Source organism: Silurus meridionalis, chromosome 21 (genome assembly GCF_014805685.1).
Source record: "Silurus meridionalis isolate SWU-2019-XX chromosome 21, ASM1480568v1, whole genome shotgun sequence".
Classification (NCBI taxonomy): Eukaryota; Metazoa; Chordata; class Actinopteri; order Siluriformes; family Siluridae; genus Silurus; species Silurus meridionalis.
In genome coordinates, this window is record NC_060904.1 from 5492257 (window position 1) to 5514588 (window position 22332).

Below are 22332 nucleotides of genomic sequence, written 5' to 3' on the forward strand. Positions count from 1 at the left end.
GTTTTGTCTTAAAAATAAATTCAGTTTCATGGTTACATTTTGAAAATCTATTGCCAGTTAGTTTAGCCATGATTACACTTCTCTGTGTTGGTCAGTAGTATGCATAAATGTACGCAGATAAAGACCAAACAATTTATTATATACAAAGCGTGTTTACAGAGTTTATGCGAAAAAACTATTCGTACACATGATTAATCAAGAGCCCTGATTTTCAGTCAGAAATACAATTTTGAGAGAAAAAAAAATGTCATCACCCTGTGCTGCTGGTTTCTCATTCCAATTTAATTATTTATTATTATTTATTAATACATTTTTTTGTTGTTGTCTGTATTTATGTTTGGATGCTTTGGCTAAATATAAATACCTCTATTGCTAATCATCCTTTTTTTGATTAAATGTGATATATAAACACACAAACCCCAAAATAAAAAAAAAGAAATGAAAAAACAATCCTGGAAATCAGACTTAGAAAACAATGTTGTTTATATATATTAGAGGTGCAATTGTACACTTGTTTGTTCCTTGTTTTATGAATAGTGGAGCATAGTTCAAATCAAAGTTCCCTCACAAACAAATTAAGTAGAGGGCCGCAGGTTTGTTTAGTCTCCACCTCACACTCGCAAAAATAAAAAATAAACAGAATAAATCTAATTATGCACTTTTATATATTGATTAAATTGAGTAAATATCCATGTCCCTAGACTGTCAAAAAAACAATTGACAACGACAGGAAGTATGTTTTGAACCGTGACTTTTGTGTACTTTTTGTGAATCTTGTCTTCCGTTACAGCCCTAAAAAAAAAAAAAAAAAATATATATATATATATATATATATATATATATATATATATATATATATATATATATATATATATATATATAATATATATAATATAATATATATAAAATATAATATAATAAATATATTAATATTCAAGGTAATATTATTATATTAATTATATTATTATTTTTAACGGTAATTATTATATATATATATATATATATATATATATATATATATATATATATATATATATGTGTGTGTGTGTGTGTGTGTGTGTGTGTGTGTGTGTGTGTGTGTGTGTGTGTGTGTCCATTTTTGTGTGAGGCAAGCACATTCAGGAGGTTGCCAAATAGTATACAATGATGCAATTGAATGACCAGGGTGTGATCTGTGATTTGAAATAGTTTTAAAAGCTGAGCAGTAAGAACAGTTAAAGCTGAAAATCGTTTGAATGTAGTGTGTATGCGTATCATATGCAGACTGAAAAGATAGTGAGAACGCATCTAATAGATTCATGTTTAGTTTTATTGTCAGTGGTATTATATTTGATAGCTTTAAAAAGATGTGGCATGTCTTTAAAGAATAAAGGAAAACAGATCTGTCTCTCTCTCCTCTCTCACTCTCAGCTCTTTCTCACGTTTTTGGCGTGTGTATGATGGAGTGTTCTCCCAGTGGCCCTCTGAAGTGGCCCGCCATGTTAAAGATTTATGAACGTGATCAGCTTTCCGGAAACGGATGGTTTCAGAGTGAAGGCAGAATGAGCTTATGAGTGGAGCTGAGTTTCCCCCCTCCCCTCTGTCGCTCTCTCTCTCTCTCTCTCTGTCCCACTTATTTTTATTATTCACACTTTCTCTGTCAGACCGAGTCTCTTGCTTTTTTTTTTTTTCTTTCTTTCACTAAAGTCTCTCTCTCTGATTTCTGGCTTGTAATTTAGGATGAGATGATGCCTTCTTCCCTTGTTCCTTCCCTCCCTCTCTTCTCAAATCTGCTCTCCCATTTCAGATGAGAGGAGCTTCTCTCAGCCACTCCTTCATATTCCTGATCCTCCTCCTTTTGCTATTTCTCGTTCATTTGTGTGTGTGTGTGTGTGTGTGTGTGTGTGTGTGTGTGTGTGTGTGTGTGTGTGTGTGTGTGTGTGCGTGTGTATAAAAGGGAGAGAGAGAGAGAGAGAGAGAGATACTTTTTTCCGCCTCCTTTAGTCAAGCTCATAAAGTAATCAAAAGAATAGGTTCTTTTTTCTTTCCTACAATTTCATTTTTTAATGTTTCTGTCCATTTTCTGTCTGTCTTTATCACTTAGATCTCTTTCAGTCTGCCTCTTATTTGTCTTTCTTTCTGCCCGTCTTTCATTTGCTGTCTGCCTGTTTGTTTTCTTTTAATCTGATTGTCATGTGTTATTTTGCCTGTCTTTCATTCTCACTATCGGTTAGTTGGTCTCTTTTTCTTTTTCATCTTTTTTTCTCAGTCCATCTCTCTGGTTTTCTTGCTATCTTTTTTTCCCTTCCCCCTGAATTCACAATTGATACCTGTTTGAAATTGACAGTTAATATTACTCCATTTTAATTATGCTTGAATTCATATTGGGAACTAACATAACTCCATTAAAATATTTAGTCAGATGTAAAAACCTGTTTAGGATGAATAGTTAAAATATGTGTGTGGTGTACAGTGTTTTCCAAAATACGTTTGTCCTTGATTCCTCCTGTCCTGGTTTTCTTTTCTTGCTTGCTTGAAGAGAGAGAAGCTAAGAAACGAGGAAAAAGGAAATGACGTTAAAGAAATGAGAGGCACCCCTGCCATCCGACCTTCTTTCTTTCTTTAGAGCATCTCTGTTCGTCTACACAATTTAGCCAGATTGTGTCGATATAGTACGTGTTTTTGATCATATTATTCGATATGCATTAAATGCAAGTGTGCAGCGTTTACATTCATCCCAATAGTGTTTAATATGTTTGAGGTCTATAGAGCTCAATAGCAGGACACTCAAATTCTACCTTAATGGTAACAGTTTTTGGAAGAACCACATATGGCTGGAAGAGTCAGGTTACCATGTAGTATATATCAGCGGTCCCCAAAATATAGCCCTCTGAAATAAATTTTTTAATTGTAGGTTTAAATAAATCATGTTTCATGTCATATCTTTTAAAATAAAATATCAGAAAGAGGTTAAGGAACTCATAGTTGATTGCTTGAACAATTGGCTTTCTGCAAAAATGCATACCAATAGTTTTTCCGGCTTCCAGTCCGCTGTCATTATGAGAGTGGCCTCTAGGGGCATTTCACTGATGCCTCGTGCTCTTTGTTTTTACACTTTTTTTCACTTATAATTATATTTATTAATGAATATATTCGTATTTATTTCCTTTAGCACATTTCTTTAATTCAGTACTTTTTTTATTTAGTATTTTTGTAATAATATTCAGTACTATTTTACATGTAGTGTTATGTTTGTTTTTGATTCAGTATCCTGATTTCAAACACACCTCTTTCACATGTCATTATGGGGTATTGTTTGTAGAATCTTGAGGAAAATAATTAATTTAATCCATTTTAGAATAAGGCTGTAACATAACAAAATGTGAAAAAACTGTACATTGCCTACACTGTACATTGCCTAATTATTTGTTAGATCCACCCACCAACCACATGCATATACAATGTATATAAAAAAATTTCAGTATGATAGTAATAATGCTCTGTTAATAGGCTATATATCTCTTGAAAAGTAATGCTGATTTGCCTGAAAACTGCATAAGAAAATAATAAATTAACATTAAGAGGCAAAATAAATACATATAAAATCATAAGAAAATCTCCATTTAAGAAAGGACAAATGTTGTGGCCCTCACAGAAAAAATTAGGGGACCCCTAGTGTATATTCTGTAGCTAGCCCAACCAAAAACAAAAATAGGATCAAATTGGCGTCATCGTGTTTGTTTTCTTCGCTCGTGCTGCATCCCAGTCATCACTCAGAGCAGAGCGCTATCAACCCAGTTCGATATACAGACACCCATGATTGGATAGTGTCACTGTGATTGACAAGGAAGATAAAGCATTGATCCCGCCCACCCAGGGAGCACATGCATTTAAGGTAGATTTCTCACTCCAGAGTGACCGAATGTTCCGAAAAAACCCCCCAGCAATCTACATCGTCAAATGTTTCTCTGTTGCAGTTTCCCTCTTTTATAAACTTTGAGCTCTGTGGGTTAATTAACTTCACGCTGTGCTGTAGCACTGATATTTTGGTAGGAGTTTAAACTCCCGCTCATAGCCGCGCCGGCCGGGTATGAAATCTGCAGCGTGGTGTGTAATTTTCCAGCCTTCTGCAGCTGCACTGAACAAGCTGGCAGGAAATGTACAGCTCATTTGATGTAGGAAAGGGAAGTGAAAGTTTGTCAGGAAGAGCAAATCAGAGACAAAGCAAAAGGCCAAGATGAATACGGTTGTCTATATCTATATAATGGAACACATAATAGTTATTAATACATTTGCTTGTTTTTTGTTTTGTTTTGTTTTATAAGTTAGAATTTCATCTTAATTAGGAAATAGGTGGTAATTCTTTTCTGAGTCAATTCAAAACCTCTTCTATACTGACACTGATAAATGATTTGAATACATCTGGTCCTACGATTGTCGATTTTCTGTCTACACCGAAACAGCGTTTTCTCACCACCAAGCACATATCCGTCTAAAGCGGATGAATCTGAAAGTTGAAAGAGACGTTTTTTTTTTTTTTAAACACGAATGATTCGTCATGTGATTTCATCACAATTCCAAGATGCCAGAATATTATGTTCTGTATGAATGTTCTGTACTCGATGCATATTTTATGCTTGATTGATTCAAAAAAATCAAAAAGCATGCTCTATGTTCATCTCATTAAATGGAATAAAAATAGCAGGAATGATGGAAAGTTCATGGGTTCATAAAAGTTAAAAATTTTGCGTGCTATGTAACATTTTTGGTTCGAGAAAACGCACCAACATCGGTGTCCCAAACATACTTCTGTTGTGTTCTAGGAATTTGAACAGCCCTACTTTGCTCACATTCACTAGTTTGAGGGGCGGAGCCTCTAAAGTGGAGATGGTTTCGAAAATTGCCCACTCAGCAAGCTAAACTCGGGGCGATTCTGAACGCAATCTAGTACCCGAACGTTTATTGTGGGTATTTTCTGGGTTTAATATGGTCCCTTTGCCATAACACTGACATAACCGGGTCATAACAGTCTCATGATGTCATAATACTCTTGTGACTGTTAATGTTCAGTGACTCTTCTGAGTCAGTACTGGTGCTCTCAGCATAGAAGAGATGTTGTGAAGTATTTTATAGACTATGTGCTAACCGGTAGGAGTCGGGGGAAGAAATCTATTAAATCGCGAGCAGGCGGCCTTGTAGAAAATCAATTTTGAAGTAAACCAATAAAAATAAAACAGCTTTATTGAATAAAAAGAAACCAGCAGGTGGCGGAACAATAAACATTCCTTATTTTTGCCTGATGTCTAGTGACTATACAGTATAACAAGTCCAACAAGTTTCTTTTCGTAACTGAAGGGCTGTGCATTTGCCGGAAAATAATTGCTGTGCATTAATATTATATGAGATCATTCCCGTTGCGGTTTAATAAAGGTGGAGATAAAGATTGAGCTTTAACTTTAATGTCGTCGCGCACCGTCCATGTACGGAGACAATAAAAATAGTCTGATGCAAAAATGGCAATAAATCTCACAAGCTAACTAAAAGTATTGACAGTTGAGATCAGCCGCCAGATTATTAGCAGTTGTAAACTGTAACAGTTATGCAAGAATAAAGTGCAATAGGATAATAGTTCTTGTGCAAGTAGAGCATTAGTGCATAGTTTAGATGAGTGAGAGCAGAGGGCTTGCAGCTATTCCTAAACCTGCTGCTGTGGCAGTATAGTGATAATAATAATACAGCTGCTTTGGCATTTGAGTAAGTAATAACAGTAATAATCATAGCGGAAGTATTCATTTTTGGTTATAAGAACATAATATTTATTAAACATGACTGCGTATGTGAATAATTTTTGTTAGAAATGTGGCAGTGGTGGTTGAGGTTCAGATTCAAATTCAAATATCATTTCTAACCATACAAAGTACAACATGCTGTGAAATGCTTACCAGAACCGGGCCCTCACATTTTATATATATATATATATATATATATATATATGCTTGCAAGCTTACAATCACGATATTGATACAACAAATCTATTTAAAATATTGTAAGTTTTGCGCAGTTTGGTCCATCCTCGTCATTCCCCTAAAAATCTCAACATCTTCAGGAGGTGGAGCTGGAGGAAGCAGAGCTGAAGATGATTTTTATCAGGAGTGATGAGGATGGACAGGATTACAAATGAGTTTATTAGAGGGACAGCGCATGTAGGACGTTTTGTGGACAAGGTGAGGGAGGTGAGATTGAGATGGTTTGGACATGTGCAGAGGAGGGACATGGGGTATATCGGTAGGAGGATGCTGAGGATGAAGCCACCAGGAAGGAGGAAAAGAGGAAGGCCAAGGAGGAGGTTTATGGATGTGGTAAAGGAAGACATGCAGGTAGTTGGTTGGAAAGAGGATGTAGAGGACAGGGGGGTATGGAGACGGATGATCCGCTGTGGCGACCCCTAATGGGAGAAGCCAAAAGAAGAGGAAGAAGCAACGTATACGTGGTATGATTTATTGGGACGTCCCGAATCGGCGCTCATGCACGCGCCCGCTGCCACATACGTTACTGTGAATTAGGGCAGCGGCTATCCAATTTTTCAGTGATCGATTATTCCATCAGATAAGAAGTACTTTTTCTTTATTAAAGAGCAATACTAAATATAGAAGAGAAAAAAATATTCCTTTTAAGTGAGATTTTCAATTGCAATCTGCGAATACTAAAACCATTTAGTGCATTTCATTGCCATATTACATCAAAATGCAAATATATAAATAAAAACTCTATTTCAAATGACTATGTATGGTGTTTTCTTTGTTTTAGTTTGAAATGATCCCAAACTTTGAAAACTTTCTGTCGTTTTCTTTGGCCTGAATGTTTTCTCGGCCCTTCGCTGTTTTCCCCCCCGTTCCTCCATTTTTCATTCTGCAGCATCCCAGAGCACTCCAGAGTTTAGCGAGTGGTGTACAACAGAATTAGTGGTCCGTGGGGAAACAATAGTTTTTTTATATACAGTATATTGCTCTGTTTTGCTAAATTATGTAGCTGTACTGTGTACTGTGATTTATTACATCTTCAACACATTACAGTATAGTACCCCATACCAATCATTCTTTAAGACTTCTGGGTAGACTAGGCCAAGTTACGATGGGGTCTTCATCGTAACACATCATCGTAGGTTGGGGATTACCTGTATAATAAAATATAATATCAGTAAAATAAAAATAGAATTATAAATACTAAAAAAAAATTAAAAAGAACTAAAAAATAGTAATAATAAAACCAAGAAATTTCATTTTTATTTTTATAAAATTAAATATATTTATATTATATTTTTCTATAGTAAATAGAAAACTAAAAATACAATTTACAATAGAAAAATGTAAATCAAAAAAACATTTCTTGCAGTATTTCACATTCACATTCTACAGAGGCCGAAACTGAAATGTGGCTTTTTTTTATGATTATTTTCCAATAAAGTGCAGCTGTGCAAGTATGAAATGTAAGCGTGTTGTGCAAAAAAAAGGCATGAAGCTGGTTGCGGCAGCGAGTTTCGCGAAGAGACGAATTTCCCTGTCATTGCACAAAAGTGTGCACGTGCAAATACATTCATGACACGTGCTTTTCCCGACTCAGGAGAGCCCTAGCCAGTCAATATATCGCTCTTCTGACTGATAACCTTTACCCTGTCCTGAAACGGTTCGATCCTAATGGGCGGGGCCTCTTTGCATGATATCTCCGCCCCCATCACAGTGCGCCAGTGTCTACTGGTTCGGCGAGGATTTAAACGGCGTAATTCACGTGTTATGGCCTTTAAATTGATTTGAATTCATTTGAACACCTTACACACTGTTGGTTTTTTTTCTCAATGCAGCGTTCAGCAACATCATGTTGTGAAATGATTTGGCTCTTGCAACATGTCCAGAGGGTGAAAGCTGTCAAAAGCTCAAACGCGTCGGCTTGTTTTGATTTCGGTGTCATTCAGGAAATGAGGGTTGAAGTCGTGGAGACTGTTCGCAGAGCTTGAGTTGCTCTTGACAGAAATGTTTGCTTTCCTTTAATCGCCTGCCCTCCTGGTTTGTATGACCAATTCACAATAGAGCTGTCGGTCATTGTGATATCTCAGTCGTTATACACTCACATTGAGTCTGGACCGGGCTGAGACACTATTTTCAAGGCTTCCTCAATAACATACTGTGTATTTCTTTTTTTTTTTCTTTTCGAGTAGATCGGAAGTGTATGTGAAGGTGTAAAAGTGTGTACAGCTTTTATCAGGAAGGAAGCAGCTTCTCATGGCGTGTGTTACGTTTTAACTGGTGTGTCTGTGTTCTAAAGTAACTGTGCTCTCGTTGCAGTGATTTGATTTCTCTCTCTGTCGTTCGGGTAAAGTAGGCCACTGCAATCCAGCAGGGATCCAATAGCAGCACTCGCCTTACGTAATGTGTGTGTGTGTGTGTGTGTGTGTGTGTGTGTGTGTGTGTGTGTGTGTGTGTGTGTGTGTGTGTGAGCGCGCCAGGCCCTAACAGCGTGCCAGCCTCATGCTTTGGCACCATGCAGCCTTGTGTGTGTGTGTGTGTGTGTGTGTGTGTGTGTGTGTGTGTGTGTGTGTGTCTCCACCTACTTAGCTCACACACTGCAGATAAAGCATGGCTCAAAGAAAGAAATAGCCAATGAAAAATGTTGCTTTATCAACACCTGTATGCTAATATGTATGTGTGTGTGTGTGTGTGTGTGTGTGTGTGTGTGTGTGTGTGTGTGTGTGTGTGTGTATATAGGTAGAGACACAAAAAGGTTCGTACATTCTCAAATTGTAATTTATCTATTTAGAATGAGTGACTCATTCCGGAGATCCTGGAGCCCCGTGGATTGCATATGTCCCACATCAATAATCACCAAATCTGTTAAGGATTGATTTGGTAACGTGCGGAGGTACGGCGTTTGGTAAATGCGGTTGTCTCTCACGAGGGAAGGTCGGACCCCTTTACACGTCTTGGGCAGAATCAGATCACCGCCTTTGTGCCGTTTCATAGACGCTTTAATGCACTTTTTAATCTGTTTAAACGCCAGCTGGCTGATGGAAGTGCGTGCAGGAGAACAGGACGAAGCTTCCTTACGCCGTCTTCTTAACCGAAGTCCCCTAAAGCACAGACTCTACACATCAGAGTGGTGCATGAACTTTATCAAGTTCTTAAAAAATGTTTTAAATAAGAATCTTTTGCAGTGAAACACAAAGAGTGAATGCTGTTTCATCTGTTTTAGTTCCTTCGCTACTTCTTTCCTTCCTTCCTTCCTTCCTTAATTTCTTCATCTACATTTCCTTGTTTAATTTGATTTTGAATTTCTTTGTTTTCCCTCCCTTTCTTCCTTCCTTCCTTCCTGCCTTTCTTTTTTCTTCATTCATCTCCTTTTCCTCCTCCTTTTATTTCTCTTGTCCTTTCTTAGCCATTCTCTCCCTTTTGCCTTTTTATTTGCTTCTGCTTTTGATTTCCTTTTTTCTATTTCTTACTTTTTCCTTCCCTATTCCTACCTTTCCTTTTGTCTTGTTTTCTTTTTCATTTACTTTTTCATTCTTCATGTAATTTTACCTACTTCCTTTCACTCATCCATCCATCTATCCATCCATCCATCCATGCATCCATCCATCCATGCATCCATCCAGTTTGTCCAAGCTTTTTCTCCTTTCTTCCTTCCTTCCATCCTTCCTTCATTGCTTTCTTCCTCTCATTTTCCTCATCCTCTTATTTCCTTTTCTCTACTTTTTTCTTTACAAATTCTCTTCTCTTATCCTTTTATTTGCATCTCCTTTTAATTTCCTTTTTCATTTTCTTTTCTTTTCTTTCCTTTTGCCTTTTTGCCTTCCTTTTATTAATTTATTCTTTATTAATATGTAATTTGACCTCCTTCTTTTTCTATATTAATTCATTTATTCACCCTACCATCCCATTTATACATTCCTTCACCCATCCATCTAGCAATTCATCAATGCTTTCCTCTTTACTTCCATCCATCCATCCATCCATCCATCCATCCATCCATCCACTTTCAATTATTCTCTTTCTTCTCTTTTCTCCCCATTACTTTAATTTCCTCCTTTTCCTTTTTCCATTTCTCTTACCTTTTTCTTTCCCTTTTCATTTGATACAACTTATTTTTCAAGTTTTCTTTTCTTTTCTTTTAATTTCTTTATTTTATTCCTTTCTTCCTTCCACTTTTCCTTCTTGATATTCCCCCCCTAAATGTTAAAAACTATATTCTCTCTCTCTCTCTCTCTCTCTCTCTCTCTCACACACACACACTCACACACACACACACACACACACACACACACACACACACACACACACACACACACACTACTTTGGCTATACAGAACAGTCTTGAGAGTGAGAAAGTCTCTGTATAAATGAAACTTGCTGTTTTTCTTAACATTCATCTAATATGAATATTCAATTGAATATCCACCTGCTGTGGCTCCCTGAAAAATATGTCTGGACTGCATGTATATGTATCATTTCCATACACGTGTCATATTCCTGGCTGTTTCAGAGCATAGAATATTGACGATTTCCTAATGTGACGCCGTGTAGCAGGAGGTTTCAGGCGTCACGCTCGAACGTACTACAGCGTCGCTCACTTCCTTCTTCGTGTAGCAGCTTTATTATATACAATGTTATTCAGTGACCTACTTGCCGAAGCTCCCATTAACTAGTTTTTCTGCCCCACTATGCAGCCACATCTTATTCTCTAGTCCATTACCATCTGTGGTGCCTATTAAAATGCATTTCACCTTCAATAATTCATTACGGCTCATTTCCCAGTTCCATGCAGTGAGGGATGCCCATGTCATTTCCTGTGCATACATAACGACGCCGGTGAGCGATAACCAACCAGTTTTTTTTTTTTATAATCCTGATGTGCTGTGAGTAAAGTTTAAAACATTCAAGACCAAGTCTCGAAATGGCACGCCATCTAAATCTATATATTCCTGTTGGCATTTACAATGCTGCTGGGAGCGAAAGTGTCATTCTTGCACAGTTTCTGGCTTCAAAAATCAAGATTCTCAATTTATATCGAACTCGTTCTATTTTTATTCATTTTACCATATTTGCATGAATATAAATGTGACTATGAATACCGCCCCCTGCTGGCACGGAGAGTGCATGTTGGCCATGAGGTTTCATGGCACGTATTGCACCATCTCAAGCTGGAAATAAGAATCTAGATCTCGACTCGAGTGATTTGCCCTTGTGCAAAAATCCCACACTTTGAGTGGAAACAGTGGATTGATCCTGATCCTGTGATTTGGTTCCATGTAGATGTTTAGTCTGGAATTTCCCCCTCTACCGTTCTCCCGATCACTTTTTTTCTGTCACATTGCCTTTGTGTGTGTGCCTCTAGAGAACAGACCTATTGTAGAATCGAATTGATTGACTTCGCCTTTGCCCCACATTTTTTCTCAGCACTTTTGCCTCCCAGCATCGACCATGTGACGAAGCCATGTGACCCCGAACCTTTAATTAGCACCGATTAGCTGGGATCTGTGCTGCGCTGGGATCCATTGAGCGATCTTTTGCGTTATTTCTTTTTATCAAAGCAGATGGATTTCCGCACACCAATACGCCGATGGCAGGTGCCCTATTTCACAACGACTTACAATTATCTCATTTTATACAATTAAGCAATTGAGTGCCTTGCTTAGGGACCCAGCAGTGACAGCTTACGGTGCTGGGATTTGAACTCCTGACCTTCTGAATACCTTAACCACTGGACTACCACTTCCCTATTTAACAATACTTTACAAAGCTTCTCTCATCACATGTGTGGATTAAAATATGCTTACTTTCCTCTCGTTCGCTATATCAGTTATGCATGCTATGAATTAGTCGCATATATTATAATATTTATGTTTTTTATACCCTTTATATGTACTGTTGTTCTAATTAAAGGACAAAATGGCTAGTAGAGCCGGGGCACCAATATAATATCTATATTATGGACAATTTTTCGATAGTGAGGGTTCTGAGATATGGCAGGTTTCATGAAATAACGTTTTTTATATAAACAAAAGTTTTTTTTTTTGCATTTTATGAAGCAGTTGTTTATTTAACATATCACCCATCCCTAGAAAAATACAGCAAATTAATTTTTTTACACGAATTTGTATTTTGCCATTTTAATCTGTATGCTGACGTCAGTACGTTTCTGTGTGTCTCTGTGTGTGTGTGTGTGTGTGTGTGTGTGTTTACTTTGCAGTTGCTGATATGTATTAAAATGAGCGGCATAGGGGAAAACTCATCCGACCCTGCTAGGGTCGAGTCTCAAAAACGCAAAGAATGCTCATCAGAGTTCCTCGGTCCCAGGTAAGTGTGTGCGTGTGTGTGTGTGTGTGTGTGTGTGTTTGTGTGTGTTACCAACTTTGCTTTCTTTGTTCACTTATTTGCATAAAACGAATGCATTTTCTCTCCAGGTACATGCATCTGAATTTCTAAAGCATTATTTAAGGCGTAAAATGTGGGACGGGTTTGGACTTTCTAGCCCAAAGTTGTGGTATCACCTGTTAATTTGATAAAAATGTATATCAATTGCTTTCGTTTTTTTAATCTTATTTCTATTACACATTACTAGTAAAATATTTGCGCAAATTTTCAAGGTTTCTGCTGTGTTTTAAAAAGTCAAAAAATTAGAAAATAATCATTTTCGGCCTTAAAGGTTTTAAATTCACTTTTCTAGGTCTGAAATCATTTTAAAAAGGTCTTAATTTTCTACTGTCTATGTAACACATGCTACCTCAATGCTCGTTGAAATGCTCCTGCAGCACTTTAGAATGTTTTTGTTTGTTTGTTTCCATGGTGTTGTAGTTCTTTCTTCCGTTAGTCCAAATATAATTTGCTGTATTACGACTGCAAATGAGATCAACACGCAACAGCCAGACAGCTTTCTGGTATTAGCGTGAATCTCTCCTGGATTGTACCACACATGTAAAAAAGAGGATTATTTATTTTTTATGGGGAAGTGCAAGTTTAGTGATACTTGGCTCGGAAAAAATGAATCTAGGGCTTGTTTAAGGCCAGTTGCAACGTATTTGTGTGTGTTTTTTGATGTCGTGATCTTCTTTTGGCTGCTCCCATTAGGGGTCACCACAGAGGATCATCCGTCTCCATACCCCCCTGTCCTCTACATCTGCCTCTTTCAACCCAACTACCTGCATGTCTTCCCTCACCACATCCATAAACCTCCTCCTTGGTCTTCCTCTTTTTGTCCTTCCTGGTGTCTCCATTCTCAGTATCCTCCTACCGATGTACCCCATGTTCCTCCTCTGCACATGTCCAAACCATCTCAATCGGACCTCTCTCACATTGTCCCCAAAATGCCTTAAATGCGCTGTCCCTCTAAACTCATTTCTTATCCTGTCCATCCTCGTCACTCCCAAAAAATCTCAACATCTTCAGCTCTGCTACCTCCAGCTCCACCTCCTGTCTTTTACTTAGTGCCGCTGTTTCTAAACCATACTGTGATTTAGGTCTTAATGGTCTTAATAAGGTCTTAAATTCTTTTTACATTTGACTTTGTGAAACCTGCAGAAACCCTGTCGATTGATTTTTGTCTTCATCTCACCAGCCCCAAGCGGAGCACCGAGAAGCGAAACCGCGAGCAGGAGAATAAATACATCGAGGAGCTCGCCGAGCTGATTTTCGCCAACATCAACGACATTGATAACTTCAACGTCAAGCCCGACAAATGTGCAATCCTGAAAGAAACTGTGAAACAGATTCGGCAAATTAAAGAGCAAGGTAGGAGCACGTTGCACACCTGTAGTACATTATAGCACTGGCAAACGTGCACGTTACAATTAGGCAAATGTTGATATGATGCAGTATTGTGTAACTGCCACCTGCTCGAGTATTTGTGTCTGTTTGTTAAGCAAGCATCAGGTGTGTGTGTGTGTGTGTGTGTGTGTGTGTGCACGTGTAGATGAGTCATTCCAATGCTGGGGGTTGTTCCTGACTCACTGAGAGTGAGTGAGTGTGTGTGTGTGTGTGTGTGTGTGTGTGTGTGTGTGTGTGTGTGTGTGTGTGTGTGTGTGCGCACGCTGGTGTGTCAAACTCCCTGATCTTGCGTTATGTAACAGTGAGCAATGTAATGCGAAGCTCACGCCAGTGGCTGCAGTCTCTCCTTCCCTCCCTCCTTTCCTCCCTCCTTTCCTCTCTCTCTAATTTTAAATACTATTTAGAATAGAGTAGCGTTTGGTTTGGAAAGTAACCGCTGGTAGCAGCCAGTTCTCATGGTAACCTGTGAAGCCATGTAATGTCTGCCAAACACTTAACCTAGCTACCAGCAAAATACTTATACAAGATATACGACAAACAATACTATTTTAGGTGTTAGATGTAGTGTGGAAGCATGCGCATGTGGTTTGGGACACGGCCTGTAAACGATCAGCCCACTTCCGGTGGCGTCATCATGGCGTAGAGCGAAAGCGAACGTCAGAGGTCCGGTGGGAGTGAAATAGTGGAGGAGAGACTCAGCGCACAGACACTAGTGCAGCTGCTATACACGCACACACACACACACACACACACACACACACAGAGAGACAGCTCTGCCGTATGGCTATGCATCATCCTAGCACAGTTAATCTTCTAATCAGGGTCTGGACAGCACATTCCTGCTACATCCGACTCCCTCAGATGAGCATTAGATACAATATATACGGCAGCGGTGTACAGTAAATGTAAATTCGTAATTCGTGACTGTACTTAAGTAGCTTTTCTGTGTATCTATACTTTTCTGAAGAATTTCCATTTAGGGAAACTTTTACTTAAACTTTCTTACATTTCAAAGTCAAATATTTTTACTCAACTACATTTGGCAAAATCAGTCGTTCCTTTTAATTTATGAGTGTATAAAAACGTAACTGGTGAAACGCAGCAATCCACCAATCAGAGTAGATCCTACAAGCATGCTCTGTTTTGAATTTGTTTTGATTGCCACTTAATGGTATCTACTTAGCATGAGCATTCAGCTTCAGTTCAACAGCAAGCATTTTGAGAGTAATAAATGATGGAAGAAACCCCTGACTCGAACTTGCCACAACACCCATGGCCTCATTTGTGCAATTATTTTGAAGAAATTGAATGGTTTTGGCTCATGATCATTTTAATAAGGACCAATCTATTGATAAATGTTTGACCCATTAAAATCATTCTATTAATAGATTTGTGTTAAGAGTAACAGTAGAGTATTTTCACATAAACTGAGTTGATTAAGCAAGAATCTTGTGACAATAATGATAATAGGAACATTATAGGCATAGTCATAGTACAGTATTCAAAGTTTGTATAAGGAAAAAAAGCGACACGCCTGATGGCCTGTACTTTTAGGGTCATAAATCCCTCTACCAGTCCACACAAACGTGTAAATGTCCGGCGACTCATGCGGAAGTTTCATTTCCATTCCAGGTCACTAAATTCCAGCAATACATCCTGTTCCCACCAGTCCTCACTACGGAACTTCACCCACATGTTTCTGCTTTTCGGAAGAGGGAGGGTAGTGTTGAGATGCTCCTTAGAGATGCACAGCCACCAAAAATCTCAGCTTCCTGCACCCATATTTTCCTCATACTTTCCAGCAGTAGTAAGCCTACAAATGCACGCTGTTGCTTGATTAAAAGCTACATTTTACATAAAAATAGCACACATAAGTAATAATGGAACTCCATGTTGACAGGACAGGACATAGGCTAATGTGCGTATGTCACAAAGTCATCGGATCAAATAACGTCTCATGTAAACAGTCCACCGAAACATTTAATCGGAATGATTTTATTCGGAATGACAAAAAAGTGTACATTTAAACGTGGCTATTGTGGCTTTCTTAAGACCTTAAACCATCTTATATTTATAACATATTAACTCAAAATAGGTCACACAGTCATCACAAGAAAATTGTGACTCCCTGATCTTTTCATTTAGCCATATTCGAAACTTAGGTGGGTGACAGACAGAAAAATGTTGAAGCTGGCATATGTTTTATTATTTGATGTCTGAAATTTGAGCAAAACGATGACTCCTGATATATATGAGTGTAGTAAAATTAGTAAAACAAATTTCACATTGCGCTTTTCTAAGATACAATCTTTTTTACTATTAAAATTTCTTTCCTTGTTTATTATAGATAATAAATGAAATTCCTGTAATAGGTTTCTGATGCAGAATTGCTAGTTTGCTTCACATTTCATATGCTTGTTACAAAATATGTTTTTAATTATGAAAAATAATTTTAAATATTTTTCTCATCTGAGGCCTGGTACACTGTGATATCTAAACTTTTAACACCTTCGTGCTGTTTGTCACATGCTAGTTTCAAAACGATGCAAACACCTTATTAACTAGAACTGTGCTTTAATCGCTTTGAAAAAATCTGCCTGAATGACTTTTAAAGTTGATTCCGTAATGAAATTAACGTGTTGAAATGATTAAACAGTTTAGACAAGGTTAATATGCAGAAAATAGCCTCGGTAGCTTAGCTAATGATTCTTCAAGTAACAATTTTGCAGTACAGCCACAAGACCCTCTAGAATCTCTCCAGTTTCATTTAAATTGTGTTTCACATAATTGTTTCTATAGATCTTGAGGTGTCATGGCCTAGCATAGCATTGTTTTTACTGCACTGGGAGGCCAATTAGCCCTTATTTTTACACTGTGAATAAACACCACTAGTAAATAAATGTTTTTTCGTATTTACAGTTACAAACATTTGGTGCTATTTTATGTGCATATTGTATTCCAACAATGGGTAAAAAAAATAGCATGACAAGTTTATCTAGCCATTTGTATATACTGTATAAACATTAGCTAGTCAGCTAACAGAGCTAGTTCATTCAATGGATTTTGCCTTCATTCCATTAATGAAAAATAAAAGTGTTTTAGAGTGTTATTATGGATTAGTGTTAAAAAGCTTTTTTCATTTAGCATTATGTGAAGAACATTTTTTTATTTACATGTTTTCAAAAAAGATTTTAAAATATGAAGTTAATCAGTAGCTTTAACAGTGCACACTCTGATCCCTAATATATATATATATAGTTGTAGACCTGTTTTATACTTAATATTTTTATCTTATTTATTAACACTAAATCCTAATTTTATTGCTTTATTTTTATTAATAAGGTGGATTTGACTTGTAAATGTGTGTGTGTGTTTCTCAGAGAAAGCTGCCGTGTGCAGTGAGGACGAGGTGCAGAAGGCCGACGTCTCGTCCACAGGCCAAAGTGTTATTGACAAAGATGCCCTCGGACCAATGATGCTGGAGGTGGGTCTGTTCCCGCATGTGGGTTAGAATAACCCTGTTTCACACACACACACACACACACACACACACACACACACAACTTGAGGTTATACACGGACAAGAGAAGGGCCGGCTCTCCATTCAGTCTTTGCCTCTGTCTCACAGCTAAAGCATGAATAAAAATATCATTAAATTTTACAAATGAAAAGATTTAATTTCATGCATCAAAGTCAGAATAAAAAAACTCTTTATCCAAAACAGCCTAACTAAGTAATGGTATTGTATTCAGTTATGTTTTATCATACCACATCACTACTAAATACTTAATGCCACAAATGTAAATGTACTTAATACCCAAAGCTGATTGGTCACAAGGTATTGATGGATTCCTTTTAACTACAACATTGAAATCACAGGTTTACATTAATGTACTTGTTTTAATCTTTCTGTAGTGAGAACGCAAATGGAGACTTGTTACCAGTGATTTGTAATGGTCAGCCTTATAGCCCTATTTTGCCACTTTCTTGGAATTATAAGTCCAAAAAAAAGAGAAGTAACATTGTCATTTGTATCATCATCACTTGAGCAATCAAGTGGAAATATAAATATATAGTTGTAAATGTTTTAAAGTAATTGTGGTGTTTTAAATTACATAAATCATCAGGACACCAAATGGAACTTTCGCCGTGTTTCCACACGGACAGTTTTAATTGCTGGATGTGTCTTGTATTTAAAGAACTTGTTCATGTCTATTAAACACATACATTTTTTTTTTTTTTTTGAAAAATCACAGGTTCCCATTACCTCTCTTTATTTGCACTGAACCAGTTGCTCAAACAGACAAGCCTGTTTACATTTCAGATGACTGGGCAGCTCGTGAAAATACATTTTAAGTGTTTTAAAGTAATTATAGTGTTTTAAATGATCTAAATCATCAGGACACTAAACAGACCTTTCGCTATGTTTCCACACAGGCGGTTTTAATTGCCGGATGTGTGCACCGTGGTGGATTTTGGTGTTTGATTTCAGACTTAGTTCATCAGTAAAACAAAAGTTTATTGATTACATTTTCTTTTATTTATTATCTTACGATGACGATAGCATTACGACAAAATTCTGCAAATATTTTACGTGCCAAGCACTCACAAGCTGGCGAAAATTATATTTATGGCTGCAGACCCAAATCTATATATGGCATTTCATAAATAGATAAAAGTAAGACATGGGATCTTAAGCGTTTTAAATATAAATGTTTTAAATCATTTTAGCTGGAAGTCTCCTTGTGTAGCTTGACAACTTTTAAAAATACAATTTGGTTGAAGATACACTGATTGTTAAAGAGGGATGTGGAGGAGTGTAACTATTCATATCACTCTATGATTGTAATGATGAATGCATGTAGAATTTTAAAGCAAACAGGATGAGCTGAATGCTGAACTGTGCCACATGGCTTATCAGAGATTATTTATAGATCCAGAGGTCCAGCATCGATGTATACACACAGCAGATGCTAAAAATACCCTGTGTGTGTTTTCTTTCTCCATCTATGAGAGACTTATACACACCTGCACTCTTGACAGTGACTGATAAAATTACACTCATCGAAGGAAACGCTTTGGACCATCTTGTATCACTCACCATGCAGTGTGTTGCTGTACTATGATGTAGCCTGAAAATGTTTTGAATCAAAACTGAATCTTAAGAAGTGACAAAAAAAAAAAAAACAACCCACACTGTATCTCATCCTTGAGCGCACCACCACAGGAACACCGTAGTGCTGCCGTGTTTTCGGATGTGCCCGGGTATTGGTAGTGTCCAATATATTATTAAATTTTCCAATCTTTCAGTAAAGTTGATTTTGTTGTCCTTAATTAAATGACGTTTGATTGGGTTCATTTTATTCACTTATTTTAATATGAATTCCGTAATCAGTTAATTTGCTTCCGTTGAGTTCATTTAAAAATTACGATTCATGTAAGTTTATTAGATTAAACTTGATCCAGCTTGAGTGGCACTACTGAGTGTGTGCCCTATTGTTAAAACGTCGCATGTGTCACAGACATCCATGGCTTAAAGTGTTTGACTGACCTTGTTCTCTGGGTGGGAGGAATGATGTGACTCTTATCTCTCAATTAAAGTGACACTAGCCAATCACGGGCACTTGTGTGCGCATGTATTTGGAAGCATGTGTTTAGCACTTTTAGAGCGTTTTGTGGTATTGTGACATTTCTCAGGCAGCAAGATGTTATGGATGACTTTTTTTCACCTTCCCTCGGTTTGCAAAACCTGAAAGCAAGTTCATTAGAATTAATAGCAAGATTGATAAAAACCTCGTTTAGTTTGTTTTAGCGGTATCAAATCAGAAGGGTCAAGTTTTGCCTATAGTCGACTATATATCTATACTAGATGAACAGAAAATCACACAAAGATATAGAGAAAAATGTACGGAAACATTTCAGATCAATAAACCTAAAAAGTTGAAAACAAATAAGTGCAGAAAGGCCACACCGCAGACAGGATTTGCATTTCACAAGTCTGCAAATCCAATGTACAGCGCAAGATCGATGCACCAAAGAATGATTAAAAATGAATTTACAGAATAAAATTACAACAGAATATACTTTTACAGAATATCCCCAGACATTCGTAAATATTTCAATCCCTGCCACTCAGATGCTCCTTTGTCTCTCACGGATCATGGAAAGTGAAACTTTAATCTGTCACGAAGGGGTTGATTTATTCACGCGCATTATAAATTTATTTTTACATTTATTTAAAAATACATTTATTGATATTTATTTTTAATAGCCTCTTTCTTTTCACATTATTATCTACAGCATTATCATAATAGGCAGTATATTAAGTTGTTGTGAGAAAACGTCTATGTAAAATCAGACATTGAGCAACCCTATATAACCAAAACGACATGATCTTCATTTCATAACACCTTTGTGTAGATTCGTCTGTGAGATTGATATTCAAATCAGGCTCCTCCTTTAGATCGAATATTTGAATTTTCTAGTTTGTTTTAAGGAATTGTTTATTATCAATATTAATTATTGACAATCTATTGACTATTGCCAGAGAAGTCAACTAACATGACTGAGTTGATTGAATTCCATTCGATTGATTGGTTTAGCTGCTATCCGGCCGGCCTGGTGCCACGATGTTCACGTGTGTCTGTGCGTGTCCGTACGTGGGCACGTGTGGTTTCTCTGTTTTGATAATTATGTGCGTCAAAGCCACTCAGCCTGGCAGCTCAACCGTTCTCCCCTCTGTATTAGAGGCTGTTATGTAAGCACCATGGGGTGGCGAATTGGGACGGAGCCGAGTGGCCTGCTCACTCAACGTTTATCTATCAGCACATTTATGAACACGCTGTTGTGTAAATTGATCGAGGTGGAGCCGAGTCAGCGCTGCGTGCGCGCGAGCGTGTTTACACTGCACTATGTACTTAATATGACCAGCAGAGGCCATGTCTCTATCACTTTCTTTCTCTCACTCCCTATCTTTCTCACTCTATTTCTGTCTCTATCTATTTCTCTTGCTGTCTTGCCTTTAGTATTTAACTTAGTATTTAAACTTGAAACAATGTGATATTAAAAACATTTATTAGGAAAGTGGCTATTAAATGTAAATCTGAAGCAAAAATATGATGCTATTGGTGTCACATTTCTTTCATATCTTATATACACTTATACACACACACACATACACATCAGAGGGATTCCCAAGAGTGGACAAGAGCTTTGAGGTTTCCATCAGGATTCTTAATTTAATAGTCATAGACTACCGGGTGTCTGAAGGTTCTTATAAAAGGAGAGGCATGCTGTGGAAATGCAGACTCGGCCATAAATGGAACAGAAGATACACCCGCTGGTTAAAAAGTCCATCTGCTAGCAAAATTTTACATTTTAACGCTTGGTCTTCAGTCCATTTTACATTCTTGTCTTGTTATACTTTTTTCTTCTTTAGGTATTATTCATGCAGCTTTATAAAGGTTTTAATGGATGTTAAATACAACCTGAAACCTGTAGCCTATGTGAGATGAAGAAATGAGAGATTAGGGATTTACAATAAGCCGTGTTTTATCAGATCAATGGCGATGAAGGGAGCACATATGTTCACCGATGGTGCGCTTCTCCAATTAACACTTCTCCGACTCGCCCTTGTCAGACACGGCAAGTGCTACTTTTCAAAACATGCGCAGGACGCATAGTGATAGAACTGCAGCCTGTAATCTGCATCGAGAATGAGGGCGAGCAGCTGCTGCAGGTCTTAAGGCTCTGTCTGTTCTCGTTCTCTTTCTTTCTCTCTCTCTCTCTCTCTCTCTCTCTCTCTCTCTCTCTCTCTCACACACACATACACACACACAGAGCTACTATACCTTTTTCATTAATGTTATTTAAACATCACTTTTAAGGAAACAAGGTTGGGATATATATATATATATATATATATATATATATATATATATATATATATATATATATATATTTATTTTTTAATACTTTCGCAAATGTTAGCTCTTAGCACAGGGCTTGTTGTTGTCTTTATAAACATGAACCTAAAATTGACTCTTATTCTCCTGGCTGAATTTGTGGAGATTCATTCAACTCTTAGCTCAAGTGAAGGGAAAATGTAATGCTAAGCATCCAAAGACATCATATACAATTGTGTGCAATCAACTTTGTGGGAGCTGTTTAAGGAAGAACCACATATGGATGAAAAAGTCAGGTGTCTTCGGTACATTTGTCCATTTAGTGTACCGTAATTTCCGGACTATTAAACGCACCCAAATATAAGCCGCACTCACTGAATTTTACAAAGATTTTTATTTTGAACATAAATAAGCCGCACCTGTCTATAAGCCGCTACACTGAAACTAATGAACTTTACACAGGCTTTAACGAAAGACAGTTGGTGAATCTTTTCTCCCGATGCCGTGCAGCTCAGAACACAGGTGAAGTGCGTTTTTTCATGCCCGGGTGTTTTCAGCGTGACGAATGATTCGCATTTCCTGTTGACAGTGCGAGTGAGCAGCAGGTCAAACGTCAGAGGAACATCATCCATATTTAT

At 37.4% G+C, this 22332-nt stretch overlaps 1 protein-coding gene across 1 annotated transcript in view; it reads left to right on the plus strand.

Moving 5' to 3' along the window:
- ncoa2 (nuclear receptor coactivator 2) overlaps positions 1-22332 on the plus strand; it is a 64424-nt gene that overhangs the window by 21500 nt on the left and 20592 nt on the right. Inside the window, 3 exon segments of the mRNA XM_046877690.1 lie at positions 12217-12323; positions 13582-13754; positions 17171-17274. Of these exon segments, the coding sequence (XP_046733646.1) occupies positions 12235-12323; positions 13582-13754; positions 17171-17274 (366 nt within the window). The 5' untranslated portion in view covers positions 12217-12234.